Source organism: Leptodactylus fuscus, chromosome 5 (genome assembly GCF_031893055.1).
Source record: "Leptodactylus fuscus isolate aLepFus1 chromosome 5, aLepFus1.hap2, whole genome shotgun sequence".
NCBI lineage: Eukaryota > Metazoa > Chordata > Amphibia > Anura > Leptodactylidae > Leptodactylus > Leptodactylus fuscus.
In genome coordinates, this window is record NC_134269.1 from 193,701,877 (window position 1) to 193,729,330 (window position 27,454).

General features: G+C 43.7%; 1 protein-coding gene across 2 annotated transcripts in view; it reads left to right on the forward strand.

Annotated features, from left to right (window-relative positions):
• Positions 1-4,538: 4,538 nt before the first annotated feature.
• The window catches only part of RNF130 (ring finger protein 130), a 159,645-nt gene continuing 136,729 nt past the window's right edge, over positions 4,539-27,454 (forward strand). For both annotated transcript variants that reach the window (XM_075274981.1, XM_075274980.1), the window contains exon 1: positions 4,539-5,489. In XM_075274981.1, the coding sequence (XP_075131082.1) occupies positions 5,252-5,489 (238 nt within the window). In that variant the 5' untranslated portion in view covers positions 4,539-5,251. The remainder of the gene's footprint in view (positions 5,490-27,454) is intronic.

The window sequence follows — 27,454 nt, forward strand, 5'->3', positions numbered from 1 at the left end:
ACAGATCACGTTCTTTGAATCAGGCCCCACCAATCGTCAGCTTATCCCCTCCATTACGGAGAACGGATCACTTCTAAAGTTGCTACAACCCCTTTAATTTTGTTAATTGACAGAAATATGCTAACACTTATTTTTTAAAGAATTCTTACTTTGTAGCGTTTTACCCCACAGGTGCCTAAAACTTCTGCAAAACCCTGTAATCTGATAGATGGTGTCACTGAGAGATCAGAAATAGCACAGAATCAAAGTGATGTCCATTAGTTCACCACATGGAGCTGATCTCACCAGCGTAAATAATATACTTTGTTCTTCACTTATTGGAGGACATTTATAAAAACTGACACTCCTAAAATAGACCGCTGAGAGAACAAAAGAATAACACATCCCTGTGTGCCCAAATAACCTCCGGTCATAGCAGATGGAATTCATGCCTGGGTTTCTTATCCTTCTCTTACTGTACTGATGTTCCAGTCCACCTGGAATTGCTGTATGTAGTGATGTATACGAGCGTCGCTCTTCCACTTATTTTGCTTTGTAGAACGAAAAAGATTCTAAACGTTTATTAATTTTTATCATATTCAGGATTTTAGAAGAATAATATATGTCAGGGTTTACAGTCCCCCTCTGTAATGCCTGGAGCTACAGATGTGTCCACCCTTATCTTAGGCTATGTTCACACTTTCATTGTATGACTGTTCCGGGATTTCGTTCCCCATTCCGCTTAAAAAATGCAGAGAGAAAACTCCTGCAAGCAGAAATTTTCTCTGCAATTTTTGGGTGGAAACCAAGCAGACCCCATTGTATACCTGTTAAATATTATATATTTACAATATTCTCTAGCAGACATGGGGTTAACACTCTACTGACATCATAGTCTTATATTCTGGGGACATGGGTGCGGTTAGAGTACACCATTTTAGAAATCTCCTTACATAGCTGTAAGATGGAAGGTAACACCCACTCTCATGAACATAAATGAGTGACAGACACACACGTCGGGGTCGTCATCCATGAGGGGAATCCATGGGGAATCTATGGCAGGTCTGTCTGCCATCCCTCTCTGTCATCCTGGACAAGATGTCGTGAATATCCCAGATGACCAGACCAGATGATCAAGCATGAACCAAGCTGTAACTACAAGATATCCAGATGATTTAACTTCTCTGAAGATGTAAGCTATTGACAATTGACTGATATTTGTGTTATTTTGGACATTTTCCCTGTTCCTGTGTTTTCCTTCAAGATATTAATAAACCTCTACACTGATTTATAACAAGCTGACTTCTTCCTATCGTGGATAAGGCCTACAACACGTGGCACAAGTCTATCCCACAATTTCAAGGATATTTAACAGTGGACACAAGTCTCACCTGCAAATACAAGATATTTAGCAGTATCGAGCCAGGTACTGATATTTAACAATACCCTAATGACACTGACAGTGGCCAGGAGAAACCCTATTCCCCCGATTGCTGCCCTTTTGCATTATGACAGCTGGCGGAAGAAATCTTCATCTCCCGCCTGCTGCCCCCAAGCACATACCGTCCCTGATGTCTACAAAGGAGTAGCAGTGAGGCATCACTCCATGCCCAGGGAGCACGGCATTACGTTAGTTGCAAAGTTTCGGGGATCAAAGCCCCTTTCTCAAGTATGCTCAATGAACCCACCACTGGTCTTCTAGATGCCAAGTATGGTAATCCAAACAGACTGATACATTGAATACTGATATGTTGAATTGTGATTATTTATCTGGAATAGATACTGTGGAGATGTGGAGAGAGTGCCCAATAGGCCACATGTACATGTAGAGCTGCATTATGCTCCACCGATCTACCGCTGGGTGTTACATTTATAAGTGAACAAGGAGGATCCTTACATCTTTGAGGCACAAATATAGCTTCAGATTGTATGGGGGCACTGCACTTTGTGTGTGTGTGTGTGTGTGTGTGTGTGTGAGTGTGTGTGTGTGTGTGGGCCTATGAAGGCATTATACTGTGTGGGGGCACCAATGGTGGATTATACTCTGTGGTGGGCAGTAAGGGGGCATTAACCGTATGGGGGTACTAAGGAGGCTTCATTACTTTAGGTTACACGGAGAAGAGCACAATTACTGTATGGGGACATAATGGGACTGTGTGGGGCCAAAGGGCGCATGGGCTTAACTGGGTGGGGTTAGAGACATATTGTCGCATAGTAAATACTGGACATGTTCAGCTACTGTTTGGGTTACTACAGTAAAAGTAGTTGTGTGATCCTGGTCTAGGGAATACACAGTGGCAACGATCATTGGTGGTACACGGTGCAAGGGAATAGAAGGAGAGTTTTAAAGGGACACATAGGCATGGGGTCGGTAACGTATAACAGTGTGTACTAGTTTTATTGTATGGCAACTGACATTGGGTTTTTTGACAGTTTATTACTTTCAGTAGTATGACCGGAATTAGTCTTGTACTAACTGTATTATTTCATGGGATATTTTTTTTTCCCCCTACATAGATGTCCATAGAATATCTGCCACATATATGCTCAGGGTACCAGTCACAGATGTCACATACAGTGCCTCCCCCATACTGTTTGGGGCCATACAGGGCCTGCCACAGATTCAGTGCTGTTCCCATTTGTCTTGGAGTCTCCATCACAGATCCCATCATAATAGCGGATAAAATATACAGAAACATGCAGTTCTATTTTTTTTTTTTTGTAAAATGATGGAATCCAATTGACTCCATTCCAGCTTTATTACTTCTATTACAATCCCAAATGTCTGCAGAGCCCATTAGGTGCTTCTCTCTTGGTCTGTTAGGTGCTCATATTTACATATTGGCTCCAGATAGACAATATCGGCATCAAGAACCTAAAAAAATGTATATTTTGCCTCTTTGCATTTTGGTTGCCATTTTTTTTATATGTAGGGCCACGTAAATATATTGTTGTTTCCGTAGTATCCATGGTTTTGTGTTTGGCCAGCTCCAGCAATGCTGCCTCACCTCCACCACCGGAGCAGGATAGTATCTATAGCAGGGATACTCAACTGGTGGACCGCAAACTGGGCCGCCAACTGTCCAGACCCCTGTCTCCTGGAACTTTCATTATGACAGCTGACGTGAGAAACCTTCATCTCCCGCCTGCTGTCCCCAAGCACTGATCCTTTGCACTAGTTCCAGTATGGATCGCCAATCATCTCTGCTGCCTACACACGTTGCGCAAGCAGCAGAGACAATTGACAATCCTTGCTGCAGCTTAGTGTAAGGGTCAAGGCTTGGAGACAACAGGTGGGAGATGAAGGTTTTTCCTAGCCGCTGATAATGGTAATGATTTGTGAAGGCTCTAATATGCAATAATACACTGTGTATGGGTAATAATTGGGAATTATATCTGTGAAGGGTGGTACTAAGGAGTATACTTTAAGGAGGCACAATAATGGGGCATTATAATTTATGGGGGCACTAAGGATTCCTTTTTGCCCCTACCCAGTGTATAATACTGCATAGTGATCCCACCTACTGTATAATACTACTTTGTGCCCCGCCAACCGTATAATTCTACTTAGTGCCCCCACCCACTGTATAATGCTCCTTAGTGCACCCTGCACAGTATAATGCCACGTTAGGAAATACTTCTTGTATGTCTTATAGTCGGTCATAAATACTGGACATATTCATATTGTATGCTTACTTGATGGTGAACCCCAGCCAGCAGAGCTTTACTAAAACTAGTTGAGTACCCCTGATCTATAGTAAGCTTCACCCCATGTTTGTGCCTTTGTATTTTGCAGTCAGCTTTGACCGTGACGTATAAGGGCTTAAACTACAGAGGTCAGATGGATTGCCATCCCTATCCAGGACCCCCATCCACAACGTGTTTATTATCATAGCGTGCCACAAGGCTAGGGCTGGGTTCACATCTGCAGTAGAGTCTTTGCCTGGAGACTCCATCGCAGTGACCATTGAATATCTGTAACCGCCGTCGGACTTGCAGGAACTTTCTGTCCAGTGGTTTCAGTGTAAAAGAATGGACAATTTGATTATTAATGGGGTCCTTCAGGCAGCTTTGGGGTCCAGAACAATGGACACATGGGCATTGACTGATGTCAACATGGCGCCTTTGGATGGGGAAAGCAACAGATGATTGAAGAGAGTCATAAAAGTGACAAATAACAAATTGTTTGGCAATACAGACGGCGGACATTTTCCACTATATTGCCAAATCTTTCAGTGTATCGGCTGCTTCATGAGATCTGTACTGGCAACCATACTAGAAGCCACTCAGCTTTCTCAGACTCAGAAATGACTTAAGTCCTATAAGGACAAATATTCTCTCTTCTATCCAGCAGTCCTAGAGAGCTGTCATTGCTGTAGGTGCAGATGACGTCACCAGCGGCAAGAAGATGACACAATACCATAGCCAGCTCTTCCTACTGCACATGCGCGGAATAACAGCGACGGGCGAGAAGCAGAGACGGCGATCACGTGGCGGGGAGTGGCTAGCTCCTTCCTCTCCGTCTAGCCACGCCTCCTGCCCTCAGACTGCTTGCGCCGGCGGCGGCAGCGGCAGCAGTTCGGGAGGGCTCCGTGTGCTGTGTCACTGCGCCGCCCTGCATTACGTCTGTGTCACCTCCAGCCACCGGGTTCCGGGGCTCACTTACCGCAGCAGGCGACCTACACTCATCTCAGTTCAGACAGCGCGTTATAACAGAGGAGGAAAAGTTGCTGCACCGCTTTCTGTATACAGCTGCAGTCCAGCTGCCTGGGGGGGAGGCAGGAGACTGCCACATTGTGCCAGCTGCCGGGGCACTGGGACCCATCTGACCCCCTGACGATGTGCCCCTGAGATCCTGCTCTCTAGACAATGCCCTGTACCCCTGGTTGTTGATCCCAGCTGTAACCCTTCATTGCCTGCACCCTTCTATGGATGGAAAATAAAGCAGCCACCTTGGCGGGCGGCTATGTCAGAGGGCACCTCTTTGTGTGTGCGCTGGTGCTTTGCCCAATAATTGGATTATGACTGCATGCTATGCTCTAAGTGAGATCCTATCTGTCTACATTTTCCGCAAAGCTGCCTCTTGTCTATGTGAGGTGTGCCAAGATCAAGCCTGGTAATTGTAGGCTTTTATTTCGGTGGACCGTAATGATGTAAGGGACCTACCCGCCGGCCCGACACTATACAAAGTCCTCATTCATATACGATAGTTTGCATTTTTTTTGCACTTCTTTTTTTGTACCAAAGGATTGTTTTTGTAAACGGTGAGAAAATGATTCCCCGGCGGTCGATGCAGTACCTGAACTGTTTGCCTTTACTAGTCCTTTTGCCCTGTTCAGTGGTCCATGGGGCATCGGAGACCACCAATGTGGAATATTACAATGCCATTGTGAATGTAACAGCGCAGGAGCCGGGCAGCAAATCTGTACTGGACGGCGGGCGCTATGGGTTGGACTCCCCTGTTACAGAAGCAAAAGGGATCATCGTGACACCTGTCAACATCCAAGGAGGTATTTCTATTACATTATTCTGTATTCATGTTTTTGCGCGTTTTGTACACTATCATAGTTTGAGAGTGAACACCGCTGTGGACTATGTTGGCGCTATACAGCCATGGTGCAGGGTGCTAGGCATAGATTGCAAGTCTTCCGGACTACTTTGGCCTCGTTGTTTGTGATAAATATGTACGGTTTGCATGTTGAAATTTTTTTTTTTTGCAGTGATGCAACTTTTTGGCAAATGCAAAATGATGCCATCCAAAAATAAATCAACCTGCATGACTAGTAGAACCGCAACAAATGTGACCACCTACATTGGACTTTTTTTTTTTTTTTTAGGTGGTTTAAAGGCGGTTATCTAGATGGACAATTCCTTTTCAGAAGGCTAAACATGCCTGTAGTCATAAGAGTAAAGTCTGTTTCGGCAGGACCAGCTGATTGTCTAAGTTCACATCTGTGTCGGAGGCTCCGTTCCAAATTGCGGACGCGAAAGTCCTGTAATAATGGTTACGGAAGTAAAAGCACAACGGACCCCGCTATATTCTTTGGGATCTTTTGTGCCCATTGTTTGCTCCTATAATGGAAGAGAACAGTGGAAGCCAGCGTCGATGAGTGTAGCTTTGTATAGGGGTGCCAGTTCTCCCCAATATATGATGTGGATGGGTAGCTTCTGAATTTCAGTTGCCCACCCTGTGTTCTCAGGGTAGATAAGCCACCATCGGAGGTATCTGCCATTGACCTACTCGTCTTGCTAGAAGAAACATCATAAATATTTACATGAGTAAAATGTGTATGAGGGTGTCGGGGGGAATAGCTGTCACCAGATAAAGATTCAGCTGAAATTGATGTTGGCCAGCATTACTGGGGCATTTTATGAAGCTGGATCATACGAAAGAACCATTTAGGCCAAATTCATGCAACCGAGGTCCTAAATGGCCATGGAAAATGTCCATTTTTCACGACCGTTTTGCACTCGAGGGACTCCCATTATCATAGATCCTTCATACATTAGAGTGCCTAGAGGGGTCTGTGAAAATGGACAAAATTAGGACAGTCATGTGACAAGCCCCCAATCACTGGAATTGAATTGGATGCTACCGTGTGACATCCTCTTAACACGTCCATTATTCATTGTCATGTGAATGTAGCCTTATACTGAAGGTAATAAACCAGGGTGGCTGGGTGTCACTCTCCCTGATCAAGCTCTGTTCATACCTGTGTTTGAGGCTTCATTTAGCACAGATTTTTGTCATGGCAGCCCCTATTGATGGGCACTGATGTCCATTGTATAAGTGGAATGCAGTTGTGAACGGAGCCTAGGGCTGTAATTTGGACACTTGTTACAGGACAACCCCCTTGGACTCTATTCGCACGTGTCGGATTTCACAGGAAATTTTGAGTCTAAATCTACCCATTGGTTTTTCACAACCCTGTTTAGTAATGAAAAAGTTCTGCATTTGTTCACAACGGAAAAAAAAATCTACCAAGGAATTGTGGCGTGCCAGTTATTTTGGACAGAAATTTTGAGGCTAAGCCTCGATTAATGGTCATGGCGCTAATGCCCACGTGGATCTGTTGTACACGTTTCAGGCATGGAAATACACAAGATTTTAATAAGACATGTGAACATCGCCTTACAGTTTGTAGTGTTTTTTCCATCATTTCCATGACTACATTTGTATCATATAATCTGGAATTAGAAAGATTTAGTTTTCCATGATGGGAAAATTCAGTAAAGCTGTATACATCATATGGCAGACCTAACTCCCTGTGATGGACGGATCAGACCATTGTCTCGGCATGTTAGTCTGTTTGGGAACCTAATCTGGGATTATAGTATATTCTGACATGTCTTTCAGATTTGTCAGATAGTTACTTGCGTTGTAATCTGGAAGCTGGGACATGTCCCTGAATGATGGAGTCCTATCATCCTGCACTCATGGAATGGAATGAAACTTTCTATGTGTGAATGTGATGATAATATATGGAAGTGATAGCCATAGTAGAGCGAAAAGAGAAGTTTATTGGGGGCAAAAATGTACAATTGGGTGGAGGTTTAGCAGGGGGTCGTAGCAAAAAAGCACTGTGTGAAAAACCGTGGCGGCAACGCATTGCGTTTTCCTTCAGGAGCGCTGTTCATAGAAAGTACACAGAGGTTTCCTCTGCGGACTTCCTGCTTCCATTATACCTATGGGGAAACCGCCAGCATTTCCGTAGGTATAATTAACATGCTGTAACTTCTAAAACCACAGTGGTTTTGGAAATAGCAGCATATCCGCAGGGTATATTTTTCTGCAAGGGATGGTGTTTTTTTTTTTTTTCTCTGGGGTTTTGCCCCTGCCTTCACAGGCGTTTTATGTCAATAACGATTAATGGTGATTATTTAGGTGACTCCTCTTTTACAATAAGTTTAAGTGTTGATCAAATCTTATGAGGTTAGCCCAGTGCATTCGTTCGGACCCAACATGGCTGAACCGAAACTGGTATTATACTCTAGGATCTCTTATGTCCCCAGAATATAATCATCGGAGGCCCAGGGGGAGGTGAGCAAACATAAAAAAAAAGTGTCACATTCCGACATGACTCCCTGTTGTCGGCAAGAACCGCCAAAGACATCAGGGACCGCTGATTGGGCCTCAGCGTCATGTGGTAGCAGTTTTGATTCCGCGATGTTCGGTTCGAAGGAAACTGAAAATATCGTAGTATCTTACTGGTAGCCTGGATACTAGATAAGATATGGTTGGGCATGGAGGCATACAGGTTCCATATGGTATTTGCCCACAGGTGTTGCAGCTGGGTCTGTAGATCCTACTCATAGGTTGTCAAAGTTGAAACCCTTGCAATGTGTGGGTGAACATTATCATGCTGAAAAATGCCTGTAGGAAGCCCTGCCATGAAAGGCAAGATATATGGCCACAGGATGTCCTGGACATGACGCTGAGCTGTTAATGTCCCTCGTATCACTAGGGGTGACCGACTGTCGTGTGCGATGGCTCCCCAGATCATCACCAGTTGGGTCATTGTGTTGCATCACAGCAAAGGCAGGATTGGAGCGCTCACCATGAGGCTTCTGTACCTGAACCCGACCACTGTTGGATCCCAAGCAGAACTTGGGTTTGACGCTAAATACTATACAGTTAAAATCCTTAGCAGTCAAGTTTTTTCATTCATGTCACCACTGCAAAACAAAGTGATGGTGGCTGTCAATGGCATAACTAGCAATTCCTTCATAAATTGTGGGATTAGGAGACTTGATCATTCCAAATTGTGAACAGGACGCTGAAGATCCATGGATGCATGTCTATTCAGGGGGTATTGGTACCTATATGTTTCTGTTGTCCTGCAGTGAGTAGCTATCATTGGCTTTGCCTGGGCTGCTTTGTCTAGAACTTGATAACCACAATGTGATGGAACTTTCGTGTGTCATGCTAATGCTATGTCATATTACAATGTTGTCACTTGTTCAGATAGTCGTGGAGGTTGCTGCCGCCAGGCGGAAGCCGCGTCTCACCAAGCCCTGGAAACCGCCTGAAGAAAGGGCAGCCCACTTCTTTTTTCCACTAGCGACAAAAAGCCACTAGTGGAAAATTGAAGGCTAGCGATTCACATAGGGCTCCATTGTATGGAGGCGGATTTTGAGGCAAAATCCGCCGTCAAAATCTGCTCCATTGGCTCCGTGTGAACTAGCCCTTATATTTAAAGGGGTTATGCCATGAGTATACTATATCCTCTATCTATCTGTAGGATGAAGGACAAATTGTTGATAGGTTGGCCACCTAACTGTTGCGACCCCATTTATCCCTGTTGGGAATGTATCCATGGCAGTCATATATCTTTGGTCGAATATATTCTTCTCAGCCTGCCATACACATGCATGCTCAGTTTCCTTGCATGCATGTCTGCCTTATGTAGAGAATGGAGTAAGTTGCTTCTCTTGTGGCGGCTTATCTCTCTGGAGAATAAAGGATCGGACATGGCAAATTTCACCATGCCTGATAAACAATGCATGGTTAGTCGATTGTTAGCCCAATGTGTATGGTCACCTGAAGGTTGCCAGAGCGTTGTGTCCCAGTTAATGGCTTACATGGTGACTGCATTGAATTTGACTTTATTATTTAATCCCTCTGCAGGCATGTACATTCACTTTGCAGATTTCCCAATGGCTTTAAAGCTAACCACCCTGTCTAAGTATAGTAAAGTAAAATCTTCTTATGGCCGTGTTGTTGTAATTGCCCTTATATAAGTCATTGTTCTGGGATTCTGACTCTGTTTAATACTCTATTAAGGGAGCGCAAAACCTGAAGACCGCCGCGTATAAAAAGAGCTAGTAAAACCATTAACACTCATGAGCTGGAAATCTAAATGATGGTGAAGTAGTAGTTGTGGAGCGCTATTTCACAGAGTGAAGGGGGGGGGGGGACCAAAAAATTTACCGTTGTGTGTATACAGCTAAAATGCAGACCGAGTTGTCTCTATGGTAACAGACTACAGACCCTGTGAAGCTGTAGTCCTACTCCCTTTCATCTGTCCCCCTACTTCTTGCTTGCCATACGAATGTATATAAGTTGTAATATGTTAGGGAATATGACAGACTTGCAAGATGCAATAGGCATAGAGATTTTAGACACACAATGGATATAATATATAAACTGTGTGTGTGTGTGTGTGTGTATATATATATATATATATATATATATATATATATACATTTACCGGCCACTTTATTAGGTACACCTGTCCAACTGCTCATTAACACTTAATTTCTAATCAGCCAATCACATGGCGGCAACTCAGTGCATTTAGGCATGTAGACATGGTCAAGACAATCTCCTGCAGTTCAAACCGAGCATCAGTATGGGGAAGAAAGGTGATTTGAGTGCCTTTGAACGTGGCATGGTTGTTGGTGCCAGAAGGGCTGGTCTGAGTATTTCAGAAACTGCTGATCTACTGGGATTTTCACGCACAACCATCTCTAGGGTTTACAGAGAATGGTCCGAAAAAGAAAAAACATCCAGTGAGCGGCAGTTCTGTGGGCGGAAATGCGTTGTTGATGCCAGAGGTCAGAGGAGAATGGCCAGACTGGTTTGAGCTGATAGAAAGGCAACAGTGACTCAAATAGCCACCCGTTACAACCAAGGTAGCCAGAAGAGCATCTCTGAACGCACAGTACGTCCAACTTTGAGGCAGATGGGCTACAGCAGCAGAAGACCACACCGGGTGTCACTCCTTTCAGCTAAGAACAGGAAACTGAGGCTACAATTTGCACAAGCTCATCGAAATTGGACAATTGAAGATTGGAAAAACGTTGCCTGGTCTGATGAGTCTCGATTTCTGCTGCGACATTCGGATGGTAGGGTCAGAATTTGGCGTCAACAACATGAAAGCATGGATCCATCCTGCCTTGTATCAACGGTTCAGGCTGGTGGTGGTGGTGTCATGGTGTGGGGAATATTTTCTTGGCACTCTTTGGGCCCCTTGGTACCAATTGAGCATCGTTGCAACGCCAAAGCCTACCTGAGTATTGTTGCTGACCATGTCCATCCCTTTATGACCACAATGTACCCAACATCTGATGGCTACTTTCAGCAGGATAATGCGCCATGCCATAAAGCTGGAATCATCTCAGACTGGTTTCTTGAACATGACAATGAGTTCACTGTACTCCAATGGCCTCCACAGTCACCAGATCTCAATCCAATAGAGCATCTTTGGGATGTGGTGGAACGGGAGATTCGCATCGTGGATGTGCAGCCGACAAATCTGCGGCAACTGTGTGATGCCATCATGTCAATATGGACCAAAATCTCTGAGGAATGCTTCCAGCACCTTGTTGAATCTATGCCACGAAGAATTGAGGCAGTTCTGAAGGCAAAAGGGGGTCCAACCCGTTACTAGCATGGTGTACCTAATAAAGTGGCCGGTGAGTGTATATATATATATATATATATATATATATATATATATATATATATATATATACACATATATATATGTATAATTTGTTTTATTTAGTAAGACTGCTTGCAAAGTTTGGCGCAATAAAGGAAATTTTGGCTGCAAAGGCTTTATATTCCGTTCCAAGAGAGTCATCCTGAAATGACTGATAACAGGGAACAGGCTTAGAAAAAGATGGACACGTGCGGATTTCACTGGGATGCAATTCTAGAAAGATTTGCTGCACTATTTATATGGATCTTGCAATTACAGGGCGCCCTAATGGATTTTCTCATACTTAGAAATTCATAGGCCATTAAATAAAGTCCTCCGCAATTCCTTGCCGTTTCCCTTCATTGGCAACATCTCGGACACCTGTACATTTATTGACAGAGTCTCCAGTGTTGTTCTGTGTACAAGGTCACGCAGGTATCTGCTGACTTGGTCTAGACTGCTGGTGCCACCGTGCTCCATCTCTACCCATTAGAAGTGGATCAGGAAACCGAGACCCTGCTGCTGAATCGCTTGTAATGTGAAGGAATAAAATGCTTTTACATTTCTATCATTTATTACAGCAGTAAACAAATATGCGATCAGATGTGTATCTTTATACCCTGAGGAGCGCCGAGACTGCAGGCGGCAGGCCTAGTGCATGTGAGACGACTAGCAGGGTGGCTCAGTGGTTAGCACTGTTGTCTTGGGTTCAGATCTGACCTCCATCTGCTAGACGTTTGTATTTTTTTCCCAGTGTTTGCATGGGTTTCCTCCCACACTCAAAAGACATTCTGATATGAAATGTAGATTGGGATCCCTACTGGGGACAGTGCCGAACCAGGTTTGTGTTGCCCTGTGGAATATGTTGGTGCTATATAAGTAAGTGAAATAAATAGTACACACCTTAGGGCGAGTTCACACCTGCTCCTGGTCTCCGCTTTAGCCAGTCCGGCAGGTTTCCGTCTTCTTTCCCAAGAAACTGGACAGGAGATGGAAACCCGGCGGTCAGTTTTCAAACCCATTTTCTTGAATGGGTTTGCAAAATGACCGCCCATGTGTGTCGTCTGCCTCTCCACGGCGAAACCTTTTTTTTTTTTTTTCAGTTCGACATGCAGGACTTTGTATCTGATTAAAAAAAACGAATGGGTTTGCAAACTGACTGCTGGATGTCCGTCTCCTGCTCAGTTTCTCGGGGCAGAAGACGGAAACCTGCCAGATTGGCTATAGTGGAGACCAGGTGCAGGTGTGAACCCACGCTTAACTATTGCAGAACTTGTCAAACCATGCTTCTGCCATTCAGTGACAGTGGCTCTTTGTCATACCTTGTTAGCCACTATAAGACACCTCCCCCAGTAGAGTATCTGTCGCAATGGGACCCTCTGACAAAGTTTGACAGCTTCAGTGAGACCCCTGCAGTACATTGTTGGCCACAGTGGCCCCCCACCTGTAAAGTGGCACTGCCCCACCATAGAGTAACTGTCACAATGGAGCCCTCTGCCAAAGTGTAGAAGCCACAGTGAGGCACAGCTCCCCCCCCCCCCCCCCCATAGTGTTGCAGTGAGGCCCCTGCAATATCTGGGCACTATATTGTCTGTCAACTGTCATACCATACCAACCACAATGGGCTCCCTATAGAGTGGCACCATCTGTGAGGCCCACACCCATCATAGTGGCAGCCACAATGAGAGCCCCTGCCAGTGGTCCCTGCTATAGAGTGACAGCTGACACTTTATACTATATAGTGTAGCCTTATCCCACTATAGAGTGGGAGTCACAGTTGGACCCGACAGTATAAAGGCCATTTCCAACTAAAACTGGTCTGACATGTATAACCCCCATTAGTGTTGTTTTGCAGGGCACAGGAAGCAGTGGCAGTGTATCCCCCAGTGCACTAGTATATTGATTTTGCCCAGTGTTCCTTCAATTATTAAATTCTATTATAGATGGTGATTCTCTGAAGTTCATAGTTGCATTTTTTTAAAATTACATTTCTGGAATTAAAATCCTGCTCCATCGCTGTAGAGTTCAGTGATAAGGTCCTGCATTTACCCTAAACCTGCCACATTGTTTTCAATGAAGTTTGAGGAACCCTTTTTATTGTTCCTGACTTCTATAGCAAGTCTCAGGGACTTTACTTGGTCGTATTAAATTAATGAAAGTGTCTGAAAAGTTCGCTTTATGTTCGTCAATTAACTCAGAAAATCGGTCCCAAATTTAGAAGCAGAATAACTTATGTTGGCTGAAATGAGTCATGAAGGAAGTATCTGCCTGGGTTGTGCAAGATACAAAAGCTTTGTGGCTAAAAGTTTCCATTATTTATTATAACCAACCAGACTACATTAGTGGGTATCTATATGATACAATCTGATATAAAAGAGACCTAGACGTACCAAATTCGTAATATGCTGCATTTGTTACATAGATAAAAGCCTACTGTCGCTAGGACTAACACTGGCAATGAGCTACCGAGCTCTTGGACAACAAACATCTCTCACCAAGTCTCCTGGTTGACCAAGTCTGTATGTTTTTGGTTTGAGGAGGAGGGTAATAGGTTAGTTCAGGGGTCCTCAAACTGCGGTCCGAGGGCCACATGCGGCCCGCCAAGCACTTCTGTCTGGCCCTGCCGACAACGCCGGCAGGCATGCATTTATAATGAAGCTCCTGGGGAGCTCGGGCCAGGCCATGGAGCACACTTCACTTTACCTATTGGAGGGAACCGCTCCCGATGTCTGTGCGACCTGCTCTACCTCCGGCCCACTGTTTAAAAAGTTTGAGGATCCCTGGGTTAGTTCATACACCAAAGATCCACTTTTGTTAACCATTTACGTCTCCATATACATGCGCGGTTGGCTGAGCCATATATGCGCAAATTCTGAACGTGGAGAAAATCATCACCAAATACCTTCTTAAGCATCTCCTTTGGCTTATCTTCACTGAGAACAAAAGAATTTGACATGTTTAAAGGGATTCTACCATTAAACTACCTTTTTTTCTAATGAACACGTCGGAATAGCCTTAAGAAAGGCTATTCGTCTCCTACCTTTAGACGTGGTCTCTGCCGCGTCGTTCTGTAGAAATACCGGTTTTAACTGGTATGCAAATGAGCTCTCCGCAGCAATGAGGGCGGGCCCCAGCGCTGAAACACCGATGAGCGCGTCCCCATTGCTGCCAGAGAGCTCTTTCCTGCGCCCCCTCCTTCTTCTGCAGCAACTCCGCCTCTTCTGGCTTCTCTTGCTCTTGTAGTTCTATACAGGAGCATAGAGAAGCCACCCCACAATGGCCGCCGGCCAGCTCCTGTATTGAACTGCAAGAGCGGCTACCCCAAAATGGCCGCTGGCCGGGTCCTGTATTGAACTGCAAGAGCGGCTACCCAAAAATGGCCGCCAGCGGAGACCACATCTAAAGGTAGGAGACGAATAGCCTTTCTTAAGGCTATTCCGACGTAGTAATTAGAAAAAAAAGTAGTTTAATGGTAGAATCCCTTTAAATCCAATAGCTGAAACCCTTTCTGACATGACGGAGAGCCAAAAAGTGCCAATACAAATTGTGGTCGGCCAAGGACACCAAAATTAGCAGGTTCAGCCAACATTAATATCTTGGGCCAGTTTATAGGAGCATAAAATAATCCAAATCTGGACTGAAGCCTCAACTTATGGTTTGGTTCCATCTCTGGTCAATTTTCTCACTTCTGGGTCTATATCTTGGCACCAGGACGGAAGGGACACGTAAGCCATTATTGGAACCAGACCAGAATTTGAGGTTCCAGTGCAGATTTTGGTTATTTTACTTCTACAAACAGCCCATTTAAACTAGCCAAGGACATAAGAAACCACCGATTTCGGTGTAACCAGCCAAGGACCTGCTTGTATTTGCTCATTGTTGAGGTTCCAAGACAACAGGACCTTGTCTGGGTCACAGTATTTTTTATTTTTCTGTATAACCCCTTTAAGCCGCAGCCAAACACCTCAGCTTGATTGTTGGCATCAGAATCTGATGGCAAAATCCTGACCTGGTTAAAAATGAATTGGCATCAGAAGCTGTTTTGTTACCTGTGGTATATCATTGCCTTGGCTGCTGAAACCCAGACCCGTGAGATGTTTTATTAATACCAAAGGGTAAGGCGAGAAAATTCCCGCAACAAGAAGCTTGTAGACTTAACCAAGAACCAATGCGTTCTCTGGGATTTGATCCGTGCACCTGCGAAATGCGAGGGGAGTTACATTAGTCCTTTTCAGACAGATACAATGATTTTAATATTAGCTTTTTCTGCTATATGAATATATAACAAGGTTCAATACAATCAAATTAGGAATGGTGGAATTACGGCGGCACTGTTTGATTTGGTTACAAATTTGTTTTTATATATTATTTTCATACGTGCTTGTCATGAAATTACAGAACTGCTCAGGATTATAGTTCTTTATTTTTTAATCCAGAAGAAAGCTCAAGGTCCACAATCTTTTTAGTGTAATATTCAGTCTGTGGTGGTTTCGGGGACAGCACCTGCAGGGGTGTCGGCACTTGAAAATATGTCCTTGCATAGAGACTTCAGGATCGTTGTGTCCAGGGAGTGATCCAGTCCTTAATATGGAGGCTGATCAAGGGGCATGTAACCATGCAAGGTACCAGGCCTCTCCCTTCATCGTACCTGTGATAGTGTCTGGTGTGTACTGTATTATACCTTTATGGAAAAGGCCAAGTGACCGATATGGTCACTTGCACTTATCATGTTATCCCATATGATGACTTTATGTATGTCATTTTTGTACATTTGTACAGGTGCACTGTGGGTGGGCCTTCAACCCTGGGAACACTTCTCTTGCTGCTCAAGTGGTTGGTTGGATGAGAGATATCACAACAGTAGAAGGATTAACTCAATGCACAGGCGATAGTTGGAGTCGGAGTGGCAAGAGCATTGCTCCAGGGAGCTGAAGGTCCGCCCCCAGTGCACTTGCTAACTTTTCGTAAGATTTTGAGGTTGTTTTTCTCCAAATCCAAGTTACTTACATAACAGATAATATGTTTATCACTGTGCTCTGTAACACATGGCTGTTCAGGGTGGTAATCCTATCCTATAAATGTGAAAGTTTGTGTGTTTGGATGTTTGTTACTCAATCACGCAAAAACGGCTGAACGGATTTGCTTGCAATTTGCCACATATATAGATTCTAAACTGGATTAGAACATACTGTAGGCTATGTTTTAGCCTGGTAAATCACATGGCTTCACGGCCGCTATGCACAAAAGTTATGTTCACACTGCGCTTAAGGACCCTTGATGATGTCATCACAGGTCCTTGAGCCGTTCTCTGATAGGATCATGCTATTATGTGGGCAGAGCTAAATTGAGCCGGACAGTGTGGAAGCCAGGAAAAATGGAATCTAATGCAAGGTCAGGAGAGTACAGAACATGCAGGCTGTGTGTGTGCAAGGAGTATATGGGGTGTCGAGTTTGTGTGCGTAAGACGGGGGAATTTGGTGTTCGGGCTCTAATGGGGTGGGCGATCTGTGGCAAATTTCAGCAACAGGTGTTCAGCCGTTTCTAACACAGAAGCTGCTCAGACACTCACACAAGACAACACCTGCAATCTGAATTGCCAGATGTTGCAGGCTGAGGCAGTGCTGTAGCACTGCTTGGTCTGCACTCCATACGGATGTACATACAGCTAGGGTGGTCAGGTTAATAGGCAGCTATGACCGTGGATACAAAAAGTGTTTTAGGTATTTTGAGATCTTATTGGGATATTCTTACAATGGACCCAGAGGTGAAACACCTTATAAACGATACACCGAGTGTCACTTACAGGAGAGGTAAAAATTTACGGGATCTTTTGGTCCATAGTCATCTTAGACCCACTGTTCCCGAAAGGACATGGCTAAACCGAGATATTCCACAAGGCACGTACAAATGTGGTACATGTAGAGCATGTGATTATATTCAAAAAGGGAACTCGGTATTGAGTGTGACAACAAATAGGTCTTATGATACGAGACAGTTCATAAACTGCCGGACGGCAGGAGTGATTTATTGCGTCACATGTCCGTGCCCACTGAACTATGTTGGTAAGACCCGACGGGAACTAAAAAAGAGGGCCCTTGAACATGTGGGCTATGTAAATAGAAAAGAAGACAAGACCCTCTCCAATCATGTGTGGCAATGTCATGGAGGGAACCCTGGAGTTTTGAAATTCCAAGGGATCGAGCATATACCTGAACCAGTAAGGGGTGGTGACTGGGACCGCCTCCTTTTACAACATGAGGCGAGATGGATTTTCAAATTTGAATGTGTAAAACCTAAAGGTCTTAATGACCAGATTTCCTTTGCCCCATTTATCTAAATTATGAATAGGCAGTGTATATGGAAGAGGTGCAACCAGTTGTGATGTTTGTGCAATGATAAAAAATGACAAAAATCAAGTTTGGTTTCAGCCTTATTGATTTTTTATTTTTGAATCAAGTTGAATTGGCTGGAGATATGTTCTTTGAATCAGAGACATACCCATGTGTGACCAGTCATGAGGGTTAATGTGGAGACTTTGTGGTTTTGGGTTATCTTTGGTGAATCTGGTTTAGACCCTATTCACATTGATAGTAGGAACCTGAACCGCATTGACCAGGGATATATTCATCTCTAACCAGCTACAAGTGTTAATGTGAACACCCTAGTTATATATGGTCATCTTAGAGGTGTTCGTGTTGAACATTGTTCACACATTAATCAGAAGTTAGAACCATACATGACTACTAGGTACCTAGCTTGATTGATTGAGTTTTTCAAAGCATCATTATAAGCACTATTCACACTGGCAGTGGGGGGGCTGCGTTTTTCCTGTAGGATCGGTCACTGCAGGATAGGGACTGTGATCAGGATGTAAGATCACAATGTAGGTGTCGAACGGCTTAATAATAGATCGATAACCTCCTCCAGTCCTAAATGTGGTATCGCATCTTGGAGATATAAACTATGTCTCTGATATGTTATTAGGGTCTAAATGATCCAATGATTCGAGACTAAAATCAGATATTGTAAGCCCGATGCCCACTTGATGTCACCAGTAATAGGACTTACTGTAGCCCCAGTCCGATACTCTGCCTGCATAAATATGAGAAATCACGTACGTTCTGGTTTCCTCCTGTCATAGTATAGTATAAGTGCTGGATAACAGAGTGCCGCGGGAGTATGTACACGCCCACGGAAGGGGAGTTTCCCCTGTTTGGACACTCTGCAAGCTCATTGGTGGAGGTCCGCATGACGCATGGTGGGCGTGCTCGTGAGAGTCCGAGGGCTCTATTTAAACCCCAGCATGAGAGCGGTCAGCGTCTGACACTGAGTACTGGCTCCCACCATCGGGGAACCGGGAAATGCGGTTTTTACTGCAACATCTTCTTTATTATTTTTCCTTATCCTCTCCTGATGAGAATATGTAATCGAAACGCGTAGAGAGATTAATTATTTACAGCATATCTAGTGTGAACCCTATAGAATGGCATATTTATCAAATTGACAGGGACACTAGTTATATGTTTAGGTGTCAGGTTAACTTTGCTATTGAGTGGACGCTTTAGGGCAGTGTGAACAGCATCAAAACAGTAGGGGGGAAGAAGGTATTTACTCTATACAACATTGTTATCAGCTACAGTATCAGTGAGATTATCATCATCTAGGCACCTATTTAGTGCTAACCGTCACCTGTTAAGTTGTGATTATCACTCCCCTAAGCTGAACTACCCTGCAGTATCTAGGAACATTGCAAAAAAGCTATATCTCTATAGTGTTCCCTACTTATCTTATTGAGTTATGTATTCTAATTTTAGCCCTAGCTATACCGTTGAAAGATTTTAGCTGACCATATTTGACATTAAAAGTTATGTTTTATGCTAAGTGTTGTTTGTACATACAGCTGGGTCTGCTGCGCATATGCACAGATGTAGCAGAGCTGAGACGCAGGCGGATCATCGCCAACTGCATTTCGCTAAATATAAGCATTGGCGATGATCCTCCATAATAAAATTGGTATGTTTGGTAAAATTTATAATGATGGATGGCTATCCAGTTACATATGTTTGTTTTTTTTCATTCATTTTTTGCTCTCATTGTAATAGATAGATAGATAGATAGATAGATAGATAGATAGATAGATAGATAGATAGATATAGTAATATTATAATTTGTATCGTATTAGTTTGAATACAGCGCTTATGAAGTAGCCATCGCCTTTAAAGCCGCACTCTGCCGAATTGAAAAAATTCTGCCACATAGTACAGGTTGCATCAATTCACAGTGTACAATGCATCCACTATGTTGTTCACTTTATGCAGGTCCTTGGCTGGTCATGTGATCGGTAGGCTGACCTGATTCACCCACCAGTCGGAAATCACTTTTTCTGTGCAATTTTCTGACAGCCTGGATGTTAAACTTTCATAGACTTGCATAAAAAGTGAGTAAATAAGTCAGTCTAACGATAACTTGGCCCGATGTGGACTTGTTCAGGAGTTGTGAGAAGTGGAAGAGTGGCTGCATTGTTCACTGCGCCTTTCTATGACATGTACTAGATAAACAGAGTTTATTATGTTTTGCTGGAGCCGTCCTTCAAATTTGCAGCCTGTATATTCGTAATGCAGAGAGTTATGGAGAGTTTCACGGCAGGTCTTTGTCACATTTTGACAATTTTTTTTTCCTCTTGCTACTGTAGTTGCATCCCGTGAGTCTGTGTAGGTGGTAAATCCTCAAGGCTCTTCTATAGAGGACCTAAATAAAAATAAATGGGCCTGTTTGCTAGCCAGTTTTTTTTTTTATGTCAATTTAGCTGAAAATATGTATACAATATACTGTACATTTATTACAACAAATCGAAACGTTTCCGCTGCAACATGGAAGTCTGAGATCCTCCAGAGATTCTAGAAATGTCAGACACATAAACATTGTTCTAATCCTTGGTAAGAACCGGTTTTTGGTAGTTACAGCAGCATCTCCGTGTTATGTCCTCTGCATATTCTGGACTGCTGCCAGGAGGAAAATAAATCTTACAGTTCCGTATTCCAGTGTACACGAATGATATGGTGCAGGGTATATAGAAGTTACCTGGTCTTATGGTCTGGTCTTGTACCATGTAGACAGATATGTGACCAGACAGTCCAGGGTTGCGTAACATTACACTAGATCTCTAGCAATTGTCCTCCGTGCCCTGCAGGTTTCACTTGCTAGTGTTTGTGTCAGGTTACAGCAGCCGTGGCTTTATAAAGGACTTTTTTTTGGAACGTTTTAACTGACAACCACAAATGTAAGTCAGAAATGTGTACGGATTAGTTGTCACCTTCAACCAATAGCAGTTGGTCACATAGGGCAAATGGTCCAAGTTGATTTTTCTGTTTGTCCAATTTTTATGTCAAATTCTGCACCGGCCAGACGGTATTTTCCGCCTCCGTTCACTTCATTGGCAGTTATTAGGTGGAATCTGCCTGAAGATAGGCCATGACTCTTATTTATCTGCTAGCTGAAAAAATCTGCTAGAGGAAAATTATCATCGGACTCGCATTGAAACAATAAAAAACATTGAAACAGAAATAACTGGAGACAGATTTCAGGCGGAATTTGGAGCTGATTTTGGGTCAAAATGTGAACATACCCTAATATGATTTCCATAAATGTATGCCCACCTTGGCCCGATACTTTTTCCCATTGGAAGACTGTTTGTGACTTTTTACGAGCAATGATCAATCCTGTGAGATTCTGTGGGCCCTGCCTCCTCTTTTAAAAGACCAACACACTTACCCAAACCACATTTTAGGTTCACATCTGCATCAGAGTCTCTGAAACTGCCGAAAATCGTTGGAGAGAGAATTTTTGCACGGGTGACTTATCACTCTGCTGGTTTCAATATAAAAAAGGAAACCCAGCAGAGACCCCATTATAGTCTGTGGGGTCCGTGTATAACCAATGTTTTAATGGACAGTCTCTCCGTCGTTTAGATCCCGTAGTGAATCCGAGTGACGGAGAGCTCAGCGCATGTGTGAACCTAGCCTTTCTGTGATAGATTATCAGGTAGTTCACACAGGGCTCCACGTGAACACATTCAGTCATGGCTTTCCGCTCTGGATTAGGCCCAAATGAATGGGCCTAGTCCGGAGGGAGGTGTCGCGAGGCGGATGCCGTGGCTGAATTAGCCACGGAATCCTCCTGAAGAAAGGGCAGCTCGCTTCTTTTTTGCACGATTCGGAACAAAGCACTAGCGCAAAAAAGAACGCTAGCATAGACCTCTATTGTGAGGGGGTGGCTTTTGAGGTCGATTCGGCATCAAAATCCACCACCTCTTGCCCTATCAGTTTTCCTTATTAGCCAACTTCTTTAAAGAGGACCTTTCATGGGTATGGGCACAGGCAGTTCTATATACTGCTAGAAAGTCGACAGTGCGCTGAGTTCAGCGCACTGTCAGCTTTCCCGATCTGTGTCCCGGTTAAAGAGCTATCGGTGCCGATACCGTAGCTCTTAACAGTCAGAAGGGCCTTCCTGACAGTCTGTCAGGAACGTCCTTCCCCACAGCAGCGCCTATCGTGCTGTACAGTGTGACCGGGGAGGAACGCCCCCTCCCCTCCTGATTATACTTGGCTATGGACGAGCACTTCGAGCAGAGGGAGGGGGCGTTCCTCCCTGCTCACACTGTACAGCGTGATAGGCGCTGCTGTGGGGAAGGACGTTCCTGACAGACTGTCAGGAACGCCCTTCTGACTGTAAAGAGCTACGGTACCGGCATCATTAGCTCTTTACCCAGGGCACAGATCGGAAAAGCCGGCAGTGCGCTGAATTCAGCGCACTGTCGACTTTCCAGCAGTATATAGAACTGCCTGTGCCCAAACCCATGAAGGGTCCTCTTTAAAGGAGAGCATTCTCTAGAAGAATTTGGAGTTTTTGTCTCGGAGGTTTCACTGTTTGTGGTCTAACCCGACAAACCCCTTTTAGTTTTTCACATCTGTTTCTTCTAAATTTAGTTGTTCCTGTAAAGAGTTACTCAGCTACAACCCTATTTCTAAGAATCTTATCTGGCATATGCAGCTGAGCTGGGAATGTGCGTCAGTCCTGATATGGCCCTGAACTGGGCTAGTAGACTAAACCAGGAGTTTAGGCGCTGGGGACCCATTACATCGTCAGTCAGAGAAATTTATGTTTTCCATTCAAAAATTATAAATTCAGGTTTGACTGCAGTTAAAGGGGCACTTACTGCTCCCTTCATATGGGGGGACAAACTATGGGGCTGCCAGAAATAGCGCTCAGTTATCTCCGGTAGTCCCATGGATGATGATGGAGTGTCCATGCATGAAAGTCCTGTCACTACTTTCAGTTGGAGGTAGAAGTAACATCCCGCCCTCCCCATTCTCATGATTAGAGGTCTGACCCCCATTGATCAGCAAGTTAGCCCCTATCCTGTGAATAGGAGGTAACTTGGAATACCTGTTTTCCTTATAGATGATTCCAGATATGAAGAGCTGTTAGGTGGGAGCACTTGTGACCTATTGGGTGGGTCTGCCGATTTCAAGGCGAATCTGTTAGCACAATCTTAATGCCAGGAGCAAGCACAGGACTGGAAGGGCATTGCATGTCTTCTGCAATGGTATTCTTATAAAGTTATAAGCGATCCTGCTATCCTCCAGAAAATCACTTTTATTTAATATTCAGATTAGATTTTTTAAGTTGAAGAAGTCACCACAATGGCCCTGAGGAACTCCTTTCAGAAAGCCCATACGCTCAGGCCTCAGCCCATTCCTTTGCATGCACAGGGGGTGTTCGATGATGAATCCACACTCATTGCTTTGGCAGAGATCCAGAATCGCTCTCCTCTCTACAGGTGTTTGCACTCCCCATCTTCTACCAGTTTCCTGAGGTGTGGGAGCAATGACTACATTTGTGGCTTAAAACCACGTTGGCGCATGCGCTGTGATGTGCTAAAGCCTCAGGATGTGGTTTCAAATGGCAGTTCATTGGTGTCATTACTGTGATATCGGAGGAGTGGAGGAGATGTTAGAAAAGAGGATGTGAAAATTTGGACTTCAAGAATATAATTTGAATATCTAAGAAAAGGTAGTAGTATTTTTGGCGGATGATAGGATGGTTGAAGCTTTGGAATGACACCATTAAAAAAGGCATGTTACTGTGGTTGTGTGCTTGGTTGGGGTGCTAAAATTATTCTTACTGAGTCTGCCACCTCCCCCAAGCATATTCATCTGCCACCACCGTGTTACAGTGATAAACAAGATACCTCTGTTATATACGGCACTTTTGTAGACTTAGTGCACTGGGGGTGGGCACTTCTCTTGTCCCTCATACCCCTACTATCTTTTTTATGTGCCACCCAATACAGTGACAGTCGATCCTCCCACTGCTATAACATCACCTATCCTACAGTAATACCTTTGCTCCCAGTGCTAAAGGCCCGCCCCCAGTGCACCTACTGCCTCATTTGCATAACATTTCAAAGTTGTTTTTCTCGAAATCTTAAGTGACATGGTGGCGGCAGCTGGATATGCTTGGAAGATGTGGTAGACTCCCTTTAAGGAGTCCCTATAGCCATGAATAGAACACCACTGTTGACTACATTATTCCTGCCATGTCTCAGGCCAGCACAGTGACAGCGGAATGGCTGTCTAATGTGGAACCCATAACAAACTGCTGGCCATAGCTGGCGCTGCTGCTGGATTAAATCCCCGATCCTTCACTTTACTCCATAATTGCTGATTTGCATTTAGTTTTCATTATGGAAAACAAGATGTAAAATAATGGATGGCTACGGGCTGAGAACAGAAAGTACTATAATGCCACAGTGCAGAAGGAATGTAAACTCAGACAGCGGGCTTGTCGGCGTGCCAAGACTACGGAAGAGGGCGAAGGGAGGATTTTGACCACTGTAACTGCATTATACAGGTTTCTGAACTTAAGCAGGTCACACGCGGAGTAATGTGCATATCACTGCAGTATGCCCAAAGTGTAGACTATATACCATACTTCATTATTTGAAGGAACATTTTATACGGTGGCGAACCTGTTTATTCTTGTCTTTTCTGATTCATTTCTTAATATATTTTGAAACCCCTTAAAGGGTCCCTAATCTAGCATCTAATGTGTCCCAAATCTGGTAACTTGGGCCAAACTTGTGGACTCATTAGGTCATTAGGAGGATTCCTCCTCCTCTATTTCTCCATAGCCTGACGCTGAATCCTGCTCCGACTCCTTAAAGTACTGCTGATAGCAACGGTCAGAAAAAAGCTACAAAGTTTCTCTAATTCACCAAAAAATGTCATCTAAAAGTTGTGAAGAAACTATGTATCTAATTAATTAGATACTACCTAAAAGTGTAAAATAGAATTATAGTCCAGAATTAAAAATATATAGTCCTATTTTAAAAAATAAAAAACCCCAAACTACTAAATGCTACAATCTTCACTCTGCCCACTAATCCTAATAACAGGCTGACAATTCCGTAGGGGCTAACTTTTTTCAGCAGTCTCCGAATTTACATCACAGAAAAGACAGACAAGATTACAATGGATAGATATCAAATTGGCCTATCATTGCATCCTTTATGGACAATAGATGATGTCATAGCTTACTCACACCCCCTCCTCACACAGAGCATGTCTGGAAAAGTCTCCCATAGACTGCAATAATTTACTACCTATAGAATGTATTCCGCTAAATGCTAACAGAGCAGAGGAAAGGAAATATAGAATAAAAAAAATCTAAAATGAGAAAATTAAAAACAAGTTAGAAAAACCTGGTTTTAATAAATTAAAGAAAAAAAAAAAGGCAACACATTTGCTTAAAGGTATAGGACAGCTCCTTAGTATCAGGTCAGTGGCGGTCCTACACTTGGCACACCCACCGATCAGCTGTCAAAGAGGTTTGCAAGATTTGGACAATGTCTTCGACTGTTTCTCTGCTATTGTATAATAAACCTCCTGCTATGAAACATGTGACCTTGGCTGAAAGGGGTTTTCCAAGACTTAGACGGTGATGACACAAAATTGGGTAATTACAAAAAAAAAAAAATCTCCGTTTTATAGCCTTAACTTTTTTTTTTTTTTTTTTTTTTTTTCTTTTTTTGTAAGCATAGTGGTATTAAGCGAGTCTTTGATATTGGTGACCAATCTTTTGGAAAGCTCATGTGTACATAGGCACGTTTGGTATAACTGAGCATGCATGTGTATGAGGGAAGACGGAGGATATAGCCGCCTATCCATCTTAGAAGGCTGCAGGGAAATTGTTTAATTTTTGGAATACAAGCATGAGAAGCGTCTGCAGATGTGAGAAGGCTTGCTTCTTACTGAATGGGTTAATTTCCTGGTGACATCTCTCTTGCCGTTCCTCTTCCTCTTCTCACAGGACTTGTATAGAATCTGTTCTCTCTTTGTTTAGTCTGTGACTACAGTGTACAGAGAATATAGCTTGTGCTCATTATGGTTTCATATGGGGTGTGCGGGAGATTACAGAAGATCTAATCTGTAGGTATCGTTTCCTCTGGCAACGGGAAGATTCCCTGGAGAGTCGTCGGTGCTTCTAGATGTAGTCATATATTACTATTCAGCCGCTGACTCACTGCGGGTCCGCATGATAGAAGTTTATTTGTTGTCCCTCGGTAAATAGTATTCGTGTTTATACAATCTGCCTCCATGTTTTACAGGGGGAATGAATTTTCATGTTTTTGGTTTTTTTTTTGTTCCAAATTCTGGTCAGAACACAGACTTGCTATGACATTTATTAGGTACTCTATTGGTTGGCGAGACTCTTACAGGTTGGGCCCCCACGTTTATTAAGTTACTGCACATCCTGGCGATACATCATAACATAAGATGTGGACACCCTTTTAAAGGGAGTCTGTCACCAAAATCCGGCATATCAACCCAGCCACGCAGATAGCTTACGGTCACCTGTATCACAGAGTGTTTCGCCCTTGTGAATTACGACTTCCATTGCCGAGATATCGCCATTTTTGACTATACGCAGATGAGCTTTGATGCAGCTCGGGTATTGCCACTTACCTCTTTAGAGCAATAGCTTTATTGGCAATGATCCAAAGAGCTCATCTGCAAATAACCAAAAATTGCGATATCTCGGCAATTGAGGTGGCGATTCACAAGGCCGAAACACTCTTTGATACAGGTAACTGTAACCTGTCTATCCGCGTGACTGGGTTAATATGCTGAGTTTTGGTGGCAGACTCTTTTTAAAATGTTGTCCCTACCTAAAGTTATGGTGTATCACAAGGAGTATAGTAGTATAATAATTGTGGGGAGTTCAACCTGTAGGACTCTTGCCACTTAAAGAGGACCTCTCACCACTTCCAACAACTTCCTACATCATCTGATGCTACAACGCAACCATTAATGTCCTCATGTCCTTAATAGTTCTTTGATGGATCTAAAGGGATCCAATGAATGAGACCTTCTCTGAAAAGGTGTCATGTAGCTGAGAGAAATGCTTAGCTTAACCTAAAACCTGTTCAGGAGACAGTCCCAGCAATGGTTGACAGCTAGCTCGGTAGAAACAGGTTTTGAGGGGAGGAGCAATCACTGATAGGACCGCCTCCTGGACTCCTCAACATAGTATTAGCAGAGATTTTAATGGATAAATGACAGGTTATGACTCTTTTTCCATAAAGCTATATATTAATCTGCTCGGCTCCTTCTCTATAACATACTGTCTTCAGACTAAACAGCATTTTCCACATGTCAGGATCCCTTTAAATGTACCTATCACATTACCCTAAACTCTTGCACGGCTTACTTTCTTTAGATATGGTTGTTTTTCTTCTCATGCCAAGAACACAATCCTCTTCTGATTTGCGCTGCACGCTGTGCCTAAGCTGAGGACGTGAGCGCTCCCTCTGCTTCCTGGTGGGCCTTGTGGTAGAATAACAGCTGACTATGGAAGTGACAAGGAAATCTATCAGAAGCTTTTTTTTTATCTGTTCATGTACAGTGAGTATAGTCGCTGGTAGTCTCTTGATGGTGGATCTCTGATAAGGCTCATGAAGTACAGATATAGCAGAGTTAACCCAAACT